Raw genomic sequence first — 22,897 nt, 5'->3', positions numbered from 1 at the left:
GAACTTCCTCGTCGCTACGCAAGTAACCGTAAACTAACAAGAAGAATATACTACGTACAAAATATAGAGAAATAGACATTGGAGAATGTGAGGCAGGAAACGAAGAGAGGAACGAGAAGAGCGAAGCATGACAGAGTGCGAAGGCAGATATCGCGGCGTGGGTATGACGCGAAGTACGAACTCGAAGACGCGAGGTTGGTCTATTTAGTTTAACGAGGACAATTCGGTAGCATCGACGTGACGCTTCGGACCTCGGGGACAAGGGGGCAACGCTGGTCACGTTGCCAACGTCGTACCCGTGTTCCTGTTCGACAATCACGGCTCAGCAATGGCTCTCACGTGGCTCCCGAGCGTTTCAGGACCATCGGATTCTTTCTTATACTTCCACACCCCATCGCTATCGTGCATTATCCTCCTCTAGATAATGGAAGTGATCAGTCTTGCCTTGAAGTTGACGATGCGTTCGCTCGTCGCTGCCAGGCGCTGCAACATGGAACATAACCTATTAGGTCTCGGAGCAAGAACGTGTTACGGTTTCATTCGATTCGCCAAGCGTTTTGACTTTAATTATAAAATAATCTAGGTTAGAATTAAGCGGAAGTGTCGATGCATAAACAGGAAAAAAGAAATTTCTTTCGAATCTCGACCGACTTTTCGATCTCGCAACAGTTCGTAGACATTCCCCGAGCAGCCGACCGGAAAGTTAGATTTTGGGCAAAGAAATCAACGCCCGATTACTGCAAACGATACAAATCTCCATTTCAATTATCCCGATTCTTTTTCCCCGGCGTAACCCCTCGATTGTTCGGCCAGAAAGACAACGTTCGCAACGCTTTCGAGGAGACACGATTCAGCTCCGCTTTCGACACTTCTTATTCTAGCGACCACGGTTTCACCGTGACGAACCAAAGAAACGGTCATCGATCGGTTCAAGATCGTTCGCGGGGACCATTGCACGTTCGCCCCCTCGATCCTCCGGCGCGATCTCCGCAGTCTCTAACGGAGTTTCCGATTTCCCGGCTCCGGGAGAAGCGGACGAATTCCGCGCGATGTACGAAGCGTGAACGCTTTCGAGCCGATGCCCGCTTCTTGCCGGCTAACACGCTCCACGAAGGTTGCGCATAATAAGCGCGATTAAGTTTAATAACACCCGCCGCCGCGATACCCGATCCATGTTTTTCCGTTCGCGCCGTTGCTTTCTCTGGTTTCTCGCCTGGCTAACGTTCTGTCGCCTCTGTACGCCATAATAAAGACATGGTTCCTCAATTCCGCGCGGGGCCCGCCGAGAAAAACGCGGAACGGAACGCCGGCGGATTCGTTTTCACGCGAATTCTTTGCGCCTTCTTTTTCCACCATTTTCTTCCCGCTCGAGTCTGCAATTCGCGCAAACATCTCGCCACGCTCGGCTGCGTTTCCTCTTCACGCTTCGAGGTATCAAGGAGCGATTAATTAGACAAAATTTCGCGATTCTTAGACGGGGGGACGACGTTCCTTCTAACATGGACCATTTCTTGCGAGAGAATTGAACTTCATCGCGAGAGATGTAGCAGTGATAGGCGAGTTGCGAAGGTTTCGAAGCGCGATCAATGGCCTCTAGCCAGCAGGTTTTCCGGTGTTCTCTCGTCGATCGGTTTCGCTTTCGTTCGAGAGTGCATCGCGCGCGAGAGCGAAGCGTGAGTCGCAAGCGGAACGCTTGAATCTTGACTAACGACCGCGATTATCGACCTATTTAGGCTAGACTGTTGTCACGAAATGATGCGGTATTACTTAAATACGAGTATTCTCCTTGTTAACTTTCCGCGAACGCGTGTTTACCAGCCGCTCATGACAATTCCCATTGTGTATCTACAGATCGTTGATTCCGAACTCGGATTTCAATTTTCTTCGAATAACACGTTGTTGTATTTTCACGCGATGACAATCTCGTTCGGAGAGGATTAATTTAATTAATAATTATTCAATTATAATTAAGATCGCGACCTCGATACCAATTTTGGGACCATATTAAAGGGAACGTAACACAGGGTACTTTAGAACCGCATTGTCGCTACTACCGTCACGATCGCGATTTTCTACCAAAGTCGAAGCGTCAGTGAATGGATCCCGCGATCGGAAGGTCGTTGGTAGGCCGAAGGATCAGAAAAGATGGCGATCGCAGGAGCTGGATAACCGTGCCCCTGGCAGTATCGCGTGCCAGGAGCCACGTAGCAGCTGCTTGCATAAGTCAGCCGGCAAATGGACGAGCTATTTCATAGAGAAAGTCGCTTACATTTTTGCTTTCCATCGATCCTGACGGGGATGCTTACGTAATCGGCCGGTTTTATATCTGGAACGACAACGCGTCACGCTCGCGCGACTTTCGGCAAAATCTTCACACGGAGAATGGGACCACGACGAATTCGCAATTTCTCTTGCGGTTCTCCCGTGAAATTGCAAAATTCCAATCTCTTCCACGATCGTTCGAGATTCTTACGGCAACGTTGCCCGATTCGAATCGGCCTTTGAAACCGCGTAATCTATCGCGCGGATATTTCCATCGCGATCGGTTAACGCAGAAGTCATTGAACGTTAGATCAGAGCGAGCAAATTGTTTAATTGGTACTTTGTAACCACGCCGTCGCGATATTTTCATCGCCGTGCACCGATCTTGCCACGTGGCTCAACCTGTTCCGCGCTCGACTTCGGACTGTGTGGAGCGTGGATAATAATCGTGAATCGATCGGTCTTTCTGCATCGATCCAGTAGCCTTGCTATAATTACGATCCCGACCGCCGATAAACCGCATTAACTCGACGCGTTATATTTATCCGAACGAGAGAAAGAGTTAATATCAACAAATCGCTAGCGAGCAGACCGATCTCGATGACGATATCGCAATTTCCCTTCACGAACTAATCGGTTATGTAATACTACGCGTAAAGAGCGCCGCTCTGCGAGGCAGAGTTTAAGTCGGTAGTAAAAAAAAAACAGGACTGCGAATAATTTGCAACAGGTTGATACCGATTTCGATCGACCCGTCACGCTGGTTAACCGGAAAATTTCAAGGAAAGTCACATGCATTGGCTTCGTCGAACGTGTCGTAACCGCGTTTCGGTCAGCCCCGTTTTAAATGCATTTCGCCTCGTCTCTTCCCTGCTTCGTTAAGCATAATCGATTTCTAATCGCGAAGTATGATCGGTGGTTACCGCAACGCGATCGCAACGCTCGGTTTTCATTCATGCCGCCCGTTTCTTCGCGGAGAAACTGTCTTTGTGAAACGTTCCTTTACGATCGTTGTGCAAGGAGACGTAGTGCCGATTTGCAAATTGAATTACTCTAACATGCCGGCTCGTTTGTATCGTAGACTACGCCATCTTTAAACCTCGCGTCTTTTCAAGAGTCGTTATTCACCTCTTTTGTGCTTTCGTTCCTAGTCACTCTGTTTTCGTGTCGTAACGTTAATTAGGTATTGCGGTACGGTCGGAGACCTTCGTGTGCTAACATGGCGCTATGAAATACCCGCGAAACGCGATTTATTCGAATTTTAATTACGAATTTCCCGTTTCCATCGACCTATGAACTGTCACTTTGTCTTTATAGCTTATGTCTTTCTTCTAACAAAGAAGTGTACTCACAAGAATGAGGTCCTGTATGAGATTCGAAATTCCCTTGTTCGCTATGACGAAGAGCCTAGTCACTGGTCCGGGAATCGTCTCTTGAGTTTCATCGACTTTTCCAGCCACGTGACCGGAGGAGTTTCCATGGCTTCCGCTACCAGCCACCAGCTGCAAATAGTCGAGACAAACGTTAGTGAAACTCTCGTCGAGACGGAGATCTTTCTCGGGGAGAGCACGAGAGAAGGTGAATGATAGACGAATTGCGTAGATCGTTCATTGTCATCGATCATCGCGTGAATCGCTGTCATATTTTTTTTTGTTTTCTAATGAGATAGTTGCAGTGTGTAGCAGCTCCACGTCCAGCTTCAGCGCTCCCGACACTACGGTGCTTTTACATCCTGAATCCTACTTGCGGCTACGATCCATCGATCTTGCTGCTACGATCCTTACGTGCGCTCCTTCGGCTCGTGACATTGTTTCGGGTAACTTTATAGGGTGTCCATACAGGGTGCTCAGAATGCCTGCTATGTCTACTCAAATGATAACATCGTTGCTTCGCTACGTGTGCAGACACTGTCGCTGTATGGACAACCTACAGGTGCATCAAAACTAGAAACATATTCACCAGGACCCAAAGAGACAATAACATTACAGTGATAATTACAGGCAGCATGACGCACGCTCGATCCTATACTCACTCTCCAGCCTGGTCCTCGAGGAATCGTACGTCACGCACCGTGCTATCAATTCACTACTAGAAGAATTCGTGTATACGAGGCCAGACGACTCAGCCGCGCGAGGATCCTCGTCCTCGTCTTACGTCTTCGTCAAATTACGTCTTCGTCGAATCAAGAGGATCCGAGGGAGGATCCTAGACTCCTAGACGACGCGAAGCGGACTCGTCTGGCGGCTCGCTGCTCTCGGTGCGTTCCAGCAGCAACGAACGAGCTACAGCTACGTCGCTAACGATATACGGTATAATGTGCAATGGACGAGTACGAGATCACAACAACGAGAGAATCGGCAATCGATCAATGGCTGCCCTGAGATTCCGGGTCGGGATGTCCATCAGCCAGTTGCTTCGCCGAAAGTCTTTAGTCGCTGGTTGTCGGTGTCGCGTCGGGACCGTTGGCCGGGTGGAACGATTGGATAGAAGAGGGTGTTTGGAAGATGACAGAACGAGGTATTCACAGGGCCACTCGATACTTGTCCCGAATCAGAGGGAAGGTTCGATGAACGACGACGATGCTGTTAATGGGAAGATGTGTCGATGGTAAGTGTTAGATGGCCTGCTACGAGGGACTGAAAGGTGAGGGACTCTAGGTGAGATAGTCTTCCGTATCGTACCTCAAATTTCTGCTATACTAGTGAAATTTATCGTATCTCCAACTAGCTTCGAAGAATACGGACGGTCACCTTTCGGTCGCTCGAAACGTGGACACAGGATGAATTGAAGTAGGGGTTGGTTAGTGACAACGATGATGCATTACATCTAAAACCATGAGAAACCGCCGATCGTCGCAAGGATAGCACGCCAGGCTCCTGCAATTATCCTCGTGGCTGATCATCGTTGTTGACAAAACGAAGATCCTGGCGCGATCCTGGCACGATCGAGGCGGGGAGGATCGGCGAAGAAGAAGAGGCTCGGAGAAGACAAGCTACGAAGAGAGAAGAGAGGACAGAGAGACCAGACGAGCTAGGTCCGAGTAGTTAAGTAAACGGAAGACGAAGAACAAACGTGGAACACGTGGGACGAGCAACGTGCGATTAGTCACGTGCGAGGAGTATGGCATGCAGATCAAACACAGTTGGGTGCGTTATGTCGGTGTACAGAGGACTGTACTGTTAAACACGCGGCTGGCTGCTCGCAGACGAGCAAAGTACTTCTTTCGAGAGGGTTGACAAACATTCGACGAGTCGAGCGAGTCATCGCTGTTACTTTAAACGCGTGTCATTCCGAGCTGGAACTGGTCACACGGTAGCCGTGGTACGTACCGCGTCGTGATCGGCAGGGACCATACCCTCGAAAGGAATACTCGCCCGAAAGAGTGCGTGACCACAAAGATCCCGAAACCCCAAAGAATTAACGCGTGACTGAAGGGAAAGCGCCATCCACGAAGCGCCATCGGCAAAGAGAAACAGACAGTGAGTGGAAGCGAGAGCAAACAGAAAGCCGACCAGGTTCCAACAGGCCAACATTCAGCGAAACCACTGAAAATTGTCATTAAGAAACCTGTGGTATCCGTTCACCGAGTGGACAAGTGAGTGTGAGACACAAAGAGTAAAAGAGAAACAGTAGTAGTAGACTCAGAGACAGACAGAAAGAGAGAGAGAGTGAGTGAGACAGGCAGAGAAAGAGAGAGATAGAGAGAGAGAGAGAGAGAGAGAGAGAGTGCAGTTGGCAGTGTCCGTTCGGCTCTGCTCGGAAGGATTGGCGTACCGGTGGTAGGTTGCCGGCTCCTGACGCGGCCGGTGCGCTGGTCGAGGATCCCGCCGTGGTCGAGGAACCAGCTGGAGCGGCAGCAGGGGCGGCACCTTGGGGAACCGGGCCCAAGTCCCGAGAGGCGCTTAAGCCGAGCCCTAGGCTCTGCGTACCTGCCACCACGCGGTACACCGTGCCCGCCGCTCTTGCCGCCCCGTCGGCCGCTTGCTAAACGAGAACAGAGACGAGAACTTTCGTTTACTGATCCGCTCCTCGGGTGTACGCCTGTCTATTTATTCATTCTTTTGCTTTCTTTCGGTCACGGTTCTCACGCCGTTTCGACGACCAACCGATTCTTTTCTCTCCTCTCCTGCGCGCTAGTAGTAGATTCGTATTCGTGGTCGACGGGTAGCTGGCCTGTAAAGCGGCTGAAATGTTTCTTTAGCGAGCGGTTTCGATCGAGGCGAGCCTGTTCCTCGCAATTTCCTGCCATGTTCGCCGATGTCTCTGCTTTTGTTCTACGTCCCTTCAATCGTTCGCCTGGGTCCACATAGGTTTCTCGGGAGATCGTTATTGCGTTTCGTTATCGGGCGAAGAGTGGAGGGTTGAGATCAGACTAGTCTAAGAGGATGCATTTTCGAGGCTGTTACACACACGCATACCGGTTCGATCCGATCCTTCGTGTCAGGCTTACAAGGAAACGAACGGCAGTCTTTCGTCGCCGTAAAAGGAGGCCAGTCTATCGACTAGTTTCGAACGGTCGTGCGTGTTACGAGTGAACACGTAGGAGCTTTGACCAACGCGGACAATGGACCAATGACTGTCATTGGTGTCCAGGAACCTCGCGAGATAGGACAAGCTTCTGCTAGACGAGCAAAACGATCCTCGACTACACTTCCTAATCGTTACCCGAGTTGCGCGAGTTCTTGAACCCAATCCGTTAATGTCATTTTGCAATTTCTATTCCGGAGTAACACGATATTTAAGTCGTCCATTAAAATTCTTCCCGCCCAACGCCGACCCGAAAACCAAAATCAATAACCACTTACGCAACGAATCAACGCAACCGTGGTTTCCAAACAATTTCGTAACTAATCCTCGATCGTGGTAGAGAAAAAATAAAGTCATGGATATCTTCTTCTATAACGTGACTCTCGCGACGCGCTGAATTCCTGATTTCTTCCCACTTGTGCACGAGCGTCGAGGACGTACCGATCTCGTCTAATTGACCGCGAGGTTGGGTCGTGCCTAGGTCAGGAACCTTGGAATAGTAACCAGACGACATAGCAATTCGGTGGAAAACTTTCACCGGTACCAGAGCTAGGCGCCCTTGTTCTCCTCGCCTCTTACTTGAATATTAACACGCTCGCAATTGCACGTAACCGATTCCGCGAATTTCTGTAAAATCGCGTTTTATTCGGACAGTCGTCGCGATTAAGTGACAACACGTGCCAAATTCATCCAGAGAAATTATAAAAATTAATTATCGTTGGATAGATGCGATGCTGGGATCTTAGTAGACATCGATACTCGTTAAACGATCTATCGGCTCGTGCACGATTATTACCATCGAGATAAATGTTTGTCTCCTTGATCCCTGTTTCTTTCGTATAGAAACGATAGCGAACACCTTGACAATTGAAATTCTAGTCTGAGAGACGCGTTACTCTTATTCTAATAGCGACAAACCGAGTTCTCAATCCCATTCAACGGTGTACCGGTTCGCGCAATGTTATTACCGATCCCCGCGTTTCGGACACGAATCTATGCTTCTTCAAACGACATTACTCTATCTTGAATAGCGTGAAACGGAACGGATGGAATCCTCAACCTCGTTTGTTTACATCTGCGTATCGTTCTTAATAGAGACATCGATCAAGGTTGACATGTGCAAAAGGCATCATTTTTCCTCCATTTTTCACCCGACACACGAGAATCGTGGTAGTAAAGGAAATACTTCCCGAGGCTGCGGTAAACTCACCCTGATTATGTCGAAGAGGAAGTTGCCAGAGCCGCCGCTACCGGAACCGCCCAAACCGAAGCCGAAGTTGAGGTACCTTTTGTTCCTGTTCTCGTCGTCCTCGCTCTCAGCTTCGTCGAGAGGCGTCAATGGCGCGGCCGCGTTCTCGTGGCCCTGTTCGTCCGCGAACTGCACTTTGACCTCGTTGTTCTGCGACTCGGCTGCCACCTCGTTCGCTCTGTCCTCCGCTTCCGGGTTCACATCCTGCAAAACAGAAGGTTCACGGTCGACCTCTTCCATTGTTTCTGCGAGAATCGTCGATCGATCGCTGTGGAACTCGGATGGACGTTGGTCGGAACAGGTGGATGTCAGTCAAGGACTGCAAAGCGTGTTTAGGTCGCCGTTTAATCGATGGACCGACGATGAATTATTCATAGAGATCGCCTAGATCGAATTCGATGGCGATCGAGCGACGCTGAAGCAAAAATGTGGTTATTCGGATCGAAGGAGACGAAGCGTGCGTACGCGTTCTCGAGGTGTCTCGTGATCGGAACGCGCGCCGATCGTGAGCGATCGGTGGCTGAGTGGCGATTACACTCGGTAAGCAACGCAGACAGACGCAAGTGGAAGCACTATATTGACGATGGGTCATGGTTACTCAACTAATCGACGATTTCCAATCAGCGTTCCACCTCTGAATCGCTATTGGAGATCGTCGTGCATCATTGGGAAGTCGAATCGATAGATCGTGGTTCGTTCACACCTCCAAAAAAGCTGGGTACTAGATGCGTTACGAGTCCCCGTGGACCTCGTCGTGACTCGTTCCAGCCAGGTTGGACAGTCAGCGGTGTGTAGCAGGGATACGACACCACAGAGGACGTTCACACAGTGAGGACCCAGCTGATCTCGAACATGAGCAAATGCAACGTCGAACGACCATGACGATTGAGCGACGTTGCATCGAGGGACGGAAAAGTTAAACTTTACGATCAGAGGAGATGATCGAGGAGATGAATGACACGGAGTGGAAGATAAATACAGAGTAGAGAACCAAAAGCTCATCGACGTCCGCGAGATCTAGCGGCCTTGAAGCTGCTCACCGATCACGAGGATGATCATCGGGATGACCACTCGAAACGTAAGATCGAGAGAAAGCAAACTTGCTCGATGATCGACGAGAAGATGGAAGCCAGAAGAGAGCGATTAATGTTGAAACAAACCACCAAGTACCTCGCCTCGAAACGTACATGGAGAATGGGAGTTGATGTCGAGACGAAAGAAGAGAGAATGAAGACAAACATAACGTGGGTAGACAGATAGAGAGAGAGACAAAGAAGCGAATAATAGAAGACTATACGAATGGTATACACACGCAAACGCACACAGATAAAGAGGCACGGTTAGCAACAACAAAGAACGTGGACAAAGTATTGGCTCCCGCAGCAGTCCCAATTGCGCGGTGATCATCCCTTCCGGAGCAATCGATTACTCTTCGTCTTTCATTGACCTCCAACGTGTTACCGATCTGGCCACCACTGCACGGTCACACGACCGTGTTGACCATGTCGGTGGTCCTGTCCTGGCCGCCACCGGTCGTCGTCACGTTGTCTTCCGTGCTTGTCGAGACAAGCGTTTCCGCCACGTTCTCCACGTCAGGCGGGTAAGTCGGCAAAGATATCGACACCTTCGAACCGTCACTGCTGGTCGAATTGAAGTCGTCGTCATCATCGTCATTGGAGGATGACGCGGCGGTCGCGCCCGAATCACTGTCCGACGAGCTTCCGGAATTTCCGAGGGCACCCTGGAGTAAGGTCGGACCGAGCACTCGGATGAATTGCGCGACAATCGCGTTCACCTTTTTCTCGATCATCTAGAAAACAATAGCTCTTAGCTGCTCTCGAGTCGTGGCTCCTGATAGGGTGGTCGCGCGGTTTGCTTTCAATTTGTCTTTCCCTCTTTACATTTTTTTTTTTTTTCTTATTTTTCGTTTCGTGTCGAATGATTTACGTCGAGTCGTCGTATTTTTCGATCGCTCGACCAGTTGCGATGCTAGGGTTCGCGTCGTGCAAGTGTTGTCCGTCCACGTGGTTGCGTTTCGAGCAACGTTACCGTACGAGTCACGATCCAGGGCTCGTTGATGGTGCTGGATGAATGGCGAGAGACGGATTCGTCAGCCCTCGTTGCAGTCGAGGACGTTAGAACGAGTGGCGGGTAAACGTGTCGTGTCGAAATGACGATGGAAGGTGTTATCGTACTAGCAGGACGGTTTGATGAACGCGGCAATGGCGGCCGGATGCAACAATCGGGGAAATTCCGATCGCGCGGCGGGAAGGATGTTGTACGCGGCTGGAATCGTTCCGATGGCGACTTTCAGTTTTAATTCGAGATCGTATCTTAATTCGCGGAGGTAATTGAATAAACGAACACGTAGTTGCGCAATCGGGCGGCAGGACGTACGGGAAACGAGGAAACTTTGCCGATTCACTGCGAACAATTTCTCCTCCGCTTTGAACCGACTTGGGGGATTACTAATGAAACGTTTTCGTCGGCGATATAATTTCTCAATTATCCGTTAATACGGGAAAGCGGCCAATTAAACGAGACAAGGCGTCCAACGACCACAACCGGCCAAATACTACTCAGAGGATCCCGAGAGTGACTACGAGGATATTGGAAGCTCGGTTCGTAAATCGGTCCTGGCCGTCTGCAGGATTTCGCTGCGTTTCGTTCAACAGCTGCTCACCTGAGAAGCTTCGGGGAACAGTTCTCGCAGGATACCGATCGTCCGTTTGCTCCTGAGGGCGGTCTCGTTGTCGGCTTCGATCATCACCAGCCGATTCAGTGCCTGAAAACATTTTTCCCTGTGTCCCTACAAAGTTTTTCAATCTCCTCGATGCTTATACTCTGCCCGAGTCTCTTCTTCTCAATTCCCTTTGATCCTAATTCACCTCGACCTCCACTCTCCTCTCTCCTTACGATTCTCCAACCAAATTCTCCTCTATTCGATTCTCCTTATTATCCACGGGGATAAAGAGCTAGTTTACTGTCAGGAAGCTGATCGCCGGTGCCTGCGAGTGTTTAAGTAATATCGTTGCGCAATGGCGGAGAAACATAAAACACAAGCATCGAAAGGATCTCGTCTATAACTCCTCGAACGTTTGTTTTATTCTTCGACGGCAATTTTCGAATTACACAATCGGTTTTAGTTTAACGGGATTATAGTTTAGACACGAGAAATCGCAACTGCAACGTTGCGATCGTTCAAACGGAATTGCAACGTTTAACGCGATTGCGTACTGTTACGACAGTCACATCAGCGTTGTTACAATTTTCTGTTACGATAAGGAAGAACTCGTGACTAACCGTTCGCGATTTTCCTTCACGATCCTGGCACGCACGAGGCGAAGCAAATAAACAGATCGGTATAGCCGAGCAGCTAGTTCAGTCGAGGTTAGATTCGTTTAGTACCGCTTTTCCCGTGAACGAGGAAACCTGTCGCTGTGTTGCAACAGCCTAGACAAAATATTCGATAAATAATTCCCCGGTTCCGACACTCGGACCGTCATCGGACTACGAAATTGCTCAACCTGGTTACCATGGTCACTTTCCCCTAGACTCGCGCTCGAATCGCCTCTGCGATTCGTCCCTCAGCGTTATCTATACTCGCAACTAGTCACAATCTCCGACATAGTAAGCCCGCTTCACGATTTCGCCGATTTTGGTGGAAGTTTCGAAACTGGCTCGAATCGATCAGCGATCAACCCGAGATCGCGCTTGCTCGCGCGTCGAAGTCTCCGAAAGTGGCGAGTCTATTCCCCTACGAAGTCTCTTGCAATTTCATCCAATTAAAATCATATTCCTTTCTATCTTATGAACAAGTACACAGACCCAATACTAACTAGTAGAGATACAGAGAGAGCAACAAATAAAGTAAACACCGATCGTTATGCCCGCAGCTGGAATTACGCGGCAAATAAGAAATCGGCCCACGTTTACCTAACACCAGTCACATGTACGCATGCCCATCGACATTGACACGAATGAGACGCTCCACGAGTAATTCATGGTAACACACACACACACACACACGAAGTGATTACGTCCAGATACAGAGATCGGGAGGAAAGAGGAGGAAGATTATAATCGTAATAAATTAGCCAGCAATAAGAGAAGAAAGGTTTGCGAACCACTGTCGAGAGGCAGAGACACGCGTGCACGTGAGCGCGTGTACGTTTACGCACGCGCTTTCCATTGGGCATCGATCGAGCGAAGAAAGTGTCCAGTGTAACTCGGTAAGTAAGTGTTCGCGGCCAGTGAAAGTGTCGGGCCGAAGAAGAGAGCCGGCCGGACGTTCTGGCTTTTCGTCGGACCGTGTATTTCATCGCTCGTGAAACGACATTCGCTCGCCTCCTACCAAACTTGCCTAACCTTCCACGTCCTCGCGAGATCACTTTCGACTGTGACGCACGGAATCTCGACTCTGACCTTCTTCCCCGTACCTTCGTCTCGTCGGTTCCTAGGTCGTTTGGGCAACCGTCCACTCGAGCGATTAGCGTCCACAGCTAACAAGAATATCCGCGTGAGAAACGGTACATTGGACTGTGACTGACAGCAATGTCACCGATCACGAATCGAAGATCGATTAAAATATTCGCACAGCCAATTGATCGTTCGAAGGTCGTCTAAGCGGACTTATTCTGCATGAAATTCATAGAAGCGAAGAGCTAACGCGGTTCACCTGATGTTGTTAAACCAAAGGATGCCACGTGACGTGGTCCCAGGATGCCGCGCGTTCTCCGCGCGAGGTCGTAGCACTCGGTCGGAGTGAAAGAGGCCCCGTTGAAAGTGAAACATCATCTCTGATCACCGAATCGACCGACTCGGTCCAACGATCGAGCGTTTAGCCGCTCGACGAAATCCGGCCGAGAACTTTCGCAACGAGCGACACTCGGCGTTTCCATCGGCGGTTATCTCGCCGATTAACCGGTCGCCGGGTTTCGCGATCGGCCAATTTTGCGAACGGGAGCTTTCTCCGGTTCCTTCCTTGTGTTTCGTTTCCTCCTCGGGATAAGCGATGGACAAACGATTGCAGCGGATGGACCGACAGCGAGCATCTCGCTGACACAGTGACACGGAGAAAGCTATCGTAACACCTGTTACGTAACCTCTGGATCGAGGAAGACCGGCTCGGAGATGGTTTCGGGGGTCGGGCGAATTTTCCGAGACGAAATACGAATGTCGACGAACGGAATACTTTTCTGTACTCTTCGATATATGGTCTCTTACGTGGTGGACCACGAGCGACAACGAGGTGCAGGATCGAATTCGAAGGTTATCCAATGGCTTGGCAGAACTCTGTAATATAGCTTCGCGGGTCGCCTGAGGCGAGTTAAAACCGGAGTTAAGCTTATTTTTCGTAGATTTTCCAAAGCCACTCACCTCGGACTGAAGTCGGTCTCCTTCGGGAAGTGGGTACGAGCTGACTAATGCCGCGCAGAACACTGTCGCCAAAATAACGATGGACTTCATTTTTCGTAGCTTCGGGGTTTGTGAATCTGCAAAAGAAAGCGGAAGTTAATAATAAATGAGAAATTCTCGCGTTACTAATTCGTTTCGTTTCCTCGGATACTCGTTGGACTTTGACTCGTGACATTTACGAACGAATATATTATGTTGTACGTGTCCCCCACATGATCCGCCAGCATGGACCGGAAACGTTTGGGTAAGATTCTGGAGAAAAAGATGAGAAGGTGAAGGAGCCTCGCGATCTTGGCGAGGAGGGGAGCGCAATGGCTCTCCTTTCTCGAGCATGGATACGTTCGAAACTATCACTTTCGACCGAATGAAAGTCGAGAACGCCGTTGGCTACCTCAACGCCGAGATTCTCAAGGAAGGATGGCCTAATACGACTTATCGTTCGTTTCAAGAATCAATCTTCGCTAAATAATAAAAATGAAAACGTAAAGGAACGACAGGGGATGAGAAACGAGATGAAAAATACCAAAGAGTATCGTCGTTTCGTTTATCCCAGGGCAACGAAATTCTCTGTAAACGCGCCTTTACTGTCCCCCCTGGAAGCTTGTTATTTTAACCCGTGACGAGCAACGCGAAGAATAAACTAGAAATTTAAATGCAATTGCTGCGCGTTTCAGCAGCCAAACGAGTCTATAATTGCAATAGCGAACAGCCGGAATACAATGCTGGCCACACGTCGAGGCAATCTAGATTCAGCACGCATGCTGTCCCAGGTGATGGTGCAACAGCGAGCACTCGAGGTCGGGTATTAGCAAGTATCGTTAATAATTCGCGATCGTTGTCGAAATTAGGCTCGAATTATTTTCGAACCGAGGTACAAGAACGATTTCGCGAATGAAAATCGCGACGAAAGCGAGCGAGCTGTGACGATTGTCAAAGCCTGCACGATTCCACGCTGCTGGATGAGCAGCTGAAGCTACGAGGATAAACACGTGCGTTCCGCGAGACTGTTCAGCGTCCTAGATCGGTAGAACCCGCGATTTCCTCGAACGTTAGTCGAACGGGGCTCACGAGTTTCGATTTTCTCTTCGAGATTGTTCCGATCACTTCACGAAGATTTTCACTCCGGTAGTTCCTGTGCACGCGTGGTCCTAGCCCCGGTAATCACTATAGATAGAGGCGACTCGAGGAGGAAGCTCGAAACACCTGGCAGACTATCGGGAGGATGTTAATTGCGAAAGAGATGGCGAGAGATGGAAAATTTTGCAACGTAGCTCGAGAAAATTCGACGAGATCGGTAAAATTTTGTCGCGGATAGATCAAGTGGTACGAAAGGAAGGCTCTACCGATTTTTTCCGCGATGAATGGAATTTGGAAGGTACTCGTTAGTTTGCTCACAGGCCACAGAGAACGTCACATGGACCGTTTGTCATCACTGAACGATAGGACGAAAATCACGATTTTCGCGATCGAATTAGCGTTCCGTATGAGGGAACTCACCACACACCGATTCGATATGACACGGTAGAACTTTTGAACTGTCCGCTTCTGAAGTGAACCCAAAAGGAGCTGTTTGCAGCTCCTGCTCTCTTCGACTTTTCTGTGACTGTCTGTGTAACGGAGCTTAGTGAGCGGCTTTTATTAGAAGGAGGGGTCTGGCGCCACCTCCACGCTACACTTCAGTCTCTGTCCTCTCTGTTCGTCTTTCTCTACTGGCTGCCTCGCCGAGATCCTGAAGAAGGGATCGCCGAGCGTGGCCGCTGTCGATGAAAGATCCTCGATGCGACCGTGAAGATGAACGGCGCGGAAACGCTTGTTCGATGCATCGATCGTTATCGTGAATTCCAATCTTAGATAACGTCGAAACTCTAGGATAGATAAGCCCTCAATGGCATTTCTATTCGGGGGATTCCGGGAGATCTGGGGTCACTAGGTTCCAGGTGTCAGAATTGATCGATCTTTAAGCTTCCGCATTTTTTCATCTTCCAAATCTTTCAATTTCCAAGTTTTCGAATTTTTAGATTTTTGAATGTTTAAATTTTTAAATCTTGGAATTTTTTAATTTTTTAATGCTCGAATTTTTAAATATTTGAACTTGGAAATCGCTGAATTTAGAAATATTCGAATTTTTGAATATTTGAATTTCGAAAGCGTTGAATTTCCAAACGTTAAAATTTTTAAATATTCAAATATTTAAAAATTCGAATATTCAAATATTTGAATATTCGAATTTTTTAATATTTGAACCTCGAAATCGCTAAATTTCCAAACGTTCGAATCTTTAAATATTCGAATTTTTTAATCTTGGAATTTTCAAATTTTTTAATATTTGAACTTCGATATCGCTGAATTTTTAAATATTTGAATTTCGAAAGCGTTAAATTTTCAAACGTTCGAATTTTTAAATATTCGAATTCTTCAATCTTTGAATTTTCAAATATTTGAATATTCGAATTTTTAAATATTTGAATATCGAATATTAAGCGTTGAATTTCCAAATATTTAAACCTTTAAATATTTGAACTTTCGAATTGTTTTTGAAATTTTTAATTTTCCAATTTTTGTATCCTTCAACTTTCCAATCTAGGAGTTTACCAATTTTCCAATTATCGAGCCCATTAACTTTGGAATCTTCCTATTCTTCGATTACCTAACTTTCCAAAGTGTGTAGTATCAATTATTTAAAAAGCGCGTTGCAAAAATATGAATCATAGATTTTGATATCATCAGGTATTGAGAAGATCGATTATGTCCGCGGTAATTGATATATTTCATTAGTCTCTTTTTGACAAGAACGCGGGTTTCGTAACGGTCTCCGTTCGAAACTTTTTCGTGAAGGGGAGTTGCATATTTACGTTCGATTATCGATCACGATTACTTACGTATCTTTTTACAGGAAGTGTTCGTCAATTATGTCACTAGAAACTCGAGGCTCGTTTTCTTTCCAAAATGGATGCATATGTGTTACACCGAACGGACGGTTTTTATTTTCACTCTTATTTCTGATTATAAAACTGGTTCTCCCGTGCTCCCCGTCCTGTCTTAACGAAAACCTATATAAGGACCCGACAGAATTCGACGAAGACGTTTATTTCATCCGCGAGCCTCGGCAGATACGGGTCGTTCCTCGTTTAAAATATTAACTCCGCTTTTATATACCTCGCTTTCTAAAATTGCACGCACAAAACGATGCATAATATTAAGCATAATATTAAAATACGCATTGAAACACGCATTAAAATACGCTCGAATATTAGAGCAACTAAACAAGTCACAATGACTTGTTTCACATTCTTTAGTAAATAACCATCGAGCACGTACAGCTCCTATTAGCAAAATTAATTCCGATTTTTATTCCGATAAAAATGTATTATAAAAACGTGCTTAATAAATGCATGCTCATTTACCTCCATCGTACCACATTACTATCATTTACTATACCGTGTGCGAGTCAATACGAGTTGAATGAAATTCGTGTGAAAGACAGTTCTAAAAATATATTTCACAGGTATTTCCTTGATCGGTCATCGTCCAAATTAACGGTGAAAATTAGGCGAAAACAGCCTTCAGAGGTAGTGGTCAAAAGCGTATTTCTCAGAATATCTCGAGAAACTATACCTTTTTACATGGGGAATATAACCATGTAGAAATTTTCATGAAAAATTAATCATCTTTATCGTTTCTTACACTAAGTGTCAATTCATATTCACGTAAATTAATACACCTTATCTATAAGTCGTGTAAAAATAGGGGATACGTGTGTTTGGAATTTCCTATTTCCTCTCTATAAATAGTAATTACGATGTGAACAATTTTCAGCCATTTTGCGCTCAAGCTTCAAGCATTCCACGTCGTATTCTACGAGCATAAGTAAGGTAAACAATCTACGAGATATCTCGTAGCTGACAGTCAACGATGTGTCAAAGATGGTAACATTACGATCATGCAATCTTCAGCATTCGGTCTTTTAACGCAAATTTTTTGAAGAAGAAAAGAAAAAGAAGAACTGAGCGTCACAATAGAGCTTGCAATTCTTTGCGAAGAGAGCTAAGAGCATTTTTCTTAATTTTTTACTCAATTTCTGTGGCCGGTGACTATAGTCACTCGTCGTGGGTAGATGTCTCGTGGCAGGTGACTATAGTCACCTGTAATAGCGAAAGGGTTAACCCTTTGCGGTCGAAGACCTCGCAACGGGAACATTCACAAGTCGAAAAATACAGAAAATTAGACAAATTAAAAATTTGCTATATTTATGTATTATAAGTAGTATTAACACGTTCGTGACCCAACACGATTCGGTTCAGTTTCTCACAGGGCCCAAATCCGACTGTCGAAACGCCAGACTGAACGTTATCGAACTGATGATTTAGATGCACCTAGTACAGACACCGCTCGTTAGATGTTGATCAACGGACCCTATTTATAATTTTCCATTTCCTGTAATCGTTTTGAATTACTATCAGCAAACTTGCATCTTGCAAATAACGAAACGATAGAACAGAGTAGCAGACTTGGTACAGTTTTACCAGTCATAAACATATTGACAGACAATTACGGAAAATGTAAGAAAACTACGACCTATTGTTCCAATTGTCCAAAATCACCTCAAATGTGTTTAACCCTTTGCACTCGAGAGGTGACCGTCAGTCACCATTAGATAAAATTTCGAAGATCGATATTAATTAATATGTGAAATTTAAGATAATATAACGGTGTGCGAGCTATCGAAATCAAATAATTCTACGTGTTAATTATTACACGATTTCTTATTTATTACTAAAAGAAATATCGCCAGCTTTATAGCAGAAAATCTTTGAACTCCTACTCATCTGTAGCCGAAAGATGGTCGAGTGCAAAGGGTTAAACTGTTTCAACGAATACCATGCGACATAGTATAACGTAATATTTTATCCTAAATATAAATTAATAAAAAGTATAGTATAATGTGTATATTTTTCATATTTCTATGTTAAATATATCCTATATTTTAATATTTTTATGTTGCATATCCTATATTTATATTTCAGTGTTTATTTCTTTTAAAAATCCTATTTAACTTGAACACAAAGAGCGTCACCCATATTTGGGTGACAGGGCCCCCACGGAAGCATACTCGTCACCCAGATCCAAAAGCTGTATAGTTCTCGTTCCTTTTCTATACATAGGCAAACCCGCATTCTAATATAAAGTAGTTCTTAAATTTATATTACCCTATAACGATAAGCGCGGTAGATTAAGTTAGATTCTAGATCGCGAGTGCTTCACGCTGGAGCCATCGATCTCACAGTCTTAGTATTCATTTGTAACTCTTTTGTACGTTTTGGTTCTTCCTTTTATATGTATATTATTGTTTCTGGCGCATTAAACGTATGTTACAAATCGCGAGTGTAATTCTTATTCTTCAAGTTCGATCGCTGGATTGTCGAAGAATTTTAAAACGTCAAAATAGATTTTCCCTACTGAAAAGGTTGACAGCACTCTCTGAACTTCGATGAAAGACGTTCCTTTTATTTAAACCGAACATTCTGAAATGTGCTGGATTGTTCTGCACTGACGTTACGATCCGCTTTTCTTGACCGAATACCGGGTGGATATGATCTCGTAACAGCATGTTAAATTGGAAAAAAGAAAATTGGAAAACTCGTCACATAGATATGACTTTAACACTAGATTGCCGGAGGTTAGGTATTCCTATTTTGCCTGGAATGAGTCAATTCGATTGAAACATCAAAACTGAAGTTTTTTAAAACAAATAAAATTTTATTTTAAAGGAACTTCATTCAAAACAATTTTTAAATATATATTCCGTTTTTAAAATACATTTTCCGCAGATTTTTGCGAGGCAATACGACCCTCGTTTGACAGGGTTGGGTGACGGTACTTGGGATTCGGCTAACAAGGGGCCTGTCTCAAAGTAAGCCCGCACGCGTGGTGCCCTTGGACCTCGATGGGCTAAGGGGCCATAAACTAGTAACTTGACAAGTTTGAACATGAAAACTCTCGCATAAGATTGTTTACAAAAAAATTTTGTGCGTAAGAAATAAGTTACACGTATGTAAAACGACCAACTTTAAAAATATTTGAGTCAATTTAACTCACGTCCGTCAAAATAGGTATAACACATATGGATTTTTGGAACTAAGGAGCGGAGAGGGGAAGGAATTAGTATTTGTACACATTTTATAATTCTACGAGAAACCAACATATGTTTTAAAAAAATTATTTTAATTTTTCTGTATACATAGCAATAAAATCGTAAACGAGTCAAATTGACTCGCTCCGGCAATCCAGTGTTAAATCCTGTACAGAAAAGTAACTGCGAAACGGTAAATTTGCTGTGCTGAAATCTGCCGACCGCAAAGGGTTAATAAATACCGTGGTGAAACAAAAAGGCGGAGCGGGAACGAACGCCAGTAGATGCAGCCCGTGCGTGGTCAGACACGCACGCGTTCCCTATTGTCGCTCGTGCGAACTACTACCGAGACAATGACAGCCCCTAATTACTCATTCCCAAAAGAAACTTTCCAGTAATTATTTGGCAGCCGCACAATTCGCAGTGGCCGGATAAATCGGATTTATCTCGATAACCCACAGCCAGTGCTTTCTCCGTGAAACATTTCCAGCTTCGTTCGCCTGTTTCACCGACCTTGTTGCACGTCGCATCCAGTGAAAATCCCATTAAAAAGCCGAACAGATCGCGCCGATCTGCATCGAGGCTCTCCTACGACTCTCCGCGAAACTCTCGTTCCGGATTATCGCCGGTTTGTTTGCTCGAGTAGAGAGAATTCGCAGAATCCGTGAAACTCTGCTGGCCGTTCTCTGCCGATTTAAATTTCATATCGCCTCGCCTCGGATACGCGAATCGGCACCGCCGATTTTACCACTCTCGAGCATCGGGAATTCGGCGAGTCGCTGCATTCGATCGGCCGATTGCTTTTTCATCGGAAACCGAACGGAAGGAAGAAAGAGATCGGGACACGGATCGGTAACTATCGACGAAGAAATCGTCACGAGCGATCGAGTCCAGCGAACGATATCTCTCGCCGTGTGTTCCCCGATCGTTTGTCAAAAATTTGGTAACCGGTATCGAAAGTCACTCTTGCGCCAGTTGTCACCGGTTTCCCAACGATGTCTCAGTGAATTTAATTCGCTGTTACATCGGTTAACGAGTGTTTTGTTATTGAAAGAAACAAATTACGGAGCTCGCCTGTTAGTTCCTGTCGGCGAGGATACGACTTTTGAAACTCGGATTCCCCTCGTTTCGAAATTTTTCAGGCGTTTCCGTGAGTTCGACGAACTCGTTAAACGCGAGGTCGGTAAGGAAATTAGAAGCCAGCTTGAACTCTTCGTCGTCCTCCATCGCGAGTTTAATTAACCTTTTCCAGTGGAGATTCGTGTGTCAAAAAGCAGTGGGTTTTCTTGGACTGGCTTGACAGAGTATAATAAATTTCCAAATTTTTAGAACACTGTGATTCGTCTGTAGCTATACACGCGTCTATATGTTCCCTAGAATATGAGACTCAGGGTAAGGAAGTCGAGCCAAACACGAGGATTATGACGTAGACAGGCGTAGTTTGTGGACAGGATCCACTGTATGAAAACATAACCAGGTGCGAACAGACTCTGGTTCATTTTCGCAAATATTTCCTTGTCTCAGTTGCGTGTTATTCTTCGCCGCGTTCGCACGAAATCGGTCGACCGACCTTGCTGTTGACTATGGCACGCGCCATCGGGAGGTAAGGTAAGGCTTGGCAAATTATTTTTGGAACTTTTGTAAATTATCCTGCTAAATTATTCATCGGTGATTTATTTCTATTTAAAGTTTGAAGTAAATTCCTACCTTTTACCGCGTGGAGTTAATTAATTTATGGAAGAAGTTATGTCTTAACATAAGTCAGTATAAGTAGGAAATTATATAGCGTTATGTTAGTATTACGTAAAGCAATATAAACTTGTTCGCTTATGATAGTCGAGCTGAAGAGAAATTTTACAACTCCTTTGTTTTTAATGTTATTATATAAAAATATGAATAGGGAGAACATTCGATGCAAATGTATGCAATGAATATCGCTGTGCGTTAATAACCAATTGTCTCAATAATTGAACAGTAAATACCGTGTTAGCCAAACTATAAAAGTAACAATAAGAAGAATCGGGTGCTATTGTTACCGTAGTACGAATGTTACCACGGTGCTTCAAAACTGGGAAGAATTAAATCACGTGCTTGGATTTAATTATTATTACCAGTAGATAAATTGCAGCGGCTTAATTAAGTCGATATCGCGTAGCCCAAATTATTTTACAATGAATAGACAGTCTCTATGACGTACAGCTATTTTAATAGACAAAAATGAAGTACACAAATTCGCCCATTGTTCTCTAAGAGTAAAGGAAAATCAATCGTAAATTATCCGAATGGCGAAACACTCGTTTCCCAGAAAAAAGGCCCACACGTGAATTCCGCTATTACACCACCACACTAGAATTAAGAAAAATGAAATTGTACCCTTAGTATTATTTCACGCAAATAAATTACGGTTCGAGTAATTAACGAAATTGATACTATTTAACCTAGTTATTTCCTTTTCTTTTTAATCGTCGCGTGTCTCGTTTGCGATCGTCCTAACGATCGTGCGAGACGAGCCCAGCTTCTGCGTCTCGGGCAGCCATTTTCTAGAATAGCATAAAGGAATTCCGCGCAATTCGCGATCGTTTTCATTGTAAACATTGCCAACGACTTACGATCCTGAGAATTATACGCGTCTTTGTTGGAGTTTGTCCTGTTACGACGTTTCCGCTTATTACTTGTCAGCGATTCGAACGACAGAAATGAAAGGAACAGCGATCATTATTCAATGACGAAACTGGTAATCTTCCGATCGAGTCATTACGCGAATTTCGATTTGCGAAAGTGACAAACGCGTTTCATCTTTCTTCCAAAAATCGAACATCGGAAGACGTAAAAGTCTCCTAATCGTTTCGTTTCATTTTGCCCACGATCCGACACCGATGACGCACAGGTGCTCGTAAATCGAGGAATCGGGAGTCTCTTCCACTCTTATCGATCCGTAATGGTCGACTTTCCAATAAAGTGTCCCTTCGATGCCGCGTCGTTAATAGCTCGTTCGAATTTTATCAAAAATTACCCCGGAGGAACTTTCGACGTTACGCAACCTCGACTTTCATGCACGATGTGATTTCGCTTTCATCGATCTTTCAGCGGGATAATCGCTCGTTTCATTTACCCGCATTCCTCACACTCGAGCACTCTTGTCTCCGTATAATTTGCGAATTATTCCGATCCGATCGATTCATTTCCTACATCCTCCGATGGAGTATCGGTATCGGTATCGTATCGATCCTGTCACGCAGAGGTGCAGGCAGATTGTTCACCGATCGTTAGCAATATGCAATAGGATTACCAGAGATCCTCCTTGTAACGGA

At 45.7% G+C, this 22,897-nt stretch overlaps 1 protein-coding gene across 4 annotated transcripts; it reads right to left on the bottom strand.

Moving 5' to 3' along the window:
- Positions 1-387: 387 nt before the first annotated feature.
- LOC108555357 (uncharacterized) lies at positions 388-15,050 on the bottom strand. Of its 4 annotated transcripts, XM_017910977.1 has the most exons (7): positions 14,954-15,050; positions 13,418-13,533; positions 10,722-10,823; positions 8,000-8,242; positions 6,037-6,246; positions 3,615-3,764; positions 388-483 (listed from the first exon to the last, which is right to left on the bottom strand). In XM_017910977.1, the coding sequence occupies exons 2-7, from the start codon at positions 13,505-13,507 to the stop codon at positions 418-420; spliced, it is 861 nt and encodes a 286-aa protein (XP_017766466.1). In that variant the 5' UTR covers positions 13,508-13,533; positions 14,954-15,050; the 3' UTR covers positions 388-417. The 4 variants fall into 4 exon arrangements, with proteins under 4 accessions (XP_017766466.1, XP_017766463.1, XP_017766464.1 ...); XM_017910974.1 differs by lacking the exon at positions 10,722-10,823; XM_017910975.1 differs by lacking the exon at positions 10,722-10,823 and having other exon boundaries at positions 399-483; positions 14,961-15,050.
- Between the last annotated feature and the right edge of the window lie 7,847 nt (positions 15,051-22,897).

Source organism: Eufriesea mexicana, unplaced genomic scaffold (genome assembly GCF_001483705.2).
Source record: "Eufriesea mexicana isolate 0111107269 unplaced genomic scaffold, ASM148370v2 scaffold107, whole genome shotgun sequence".
NCBI lineage: Eukaryota > Metazoa > Arthropoda > Insecta > Hymenoptera > Apidae > Eufriesea > Eufriesea mexicana.
Note: the sequence above shows the minus strand (reverse complement) of the source record. Positions and strands in the feature narration are given on the sequence as shown.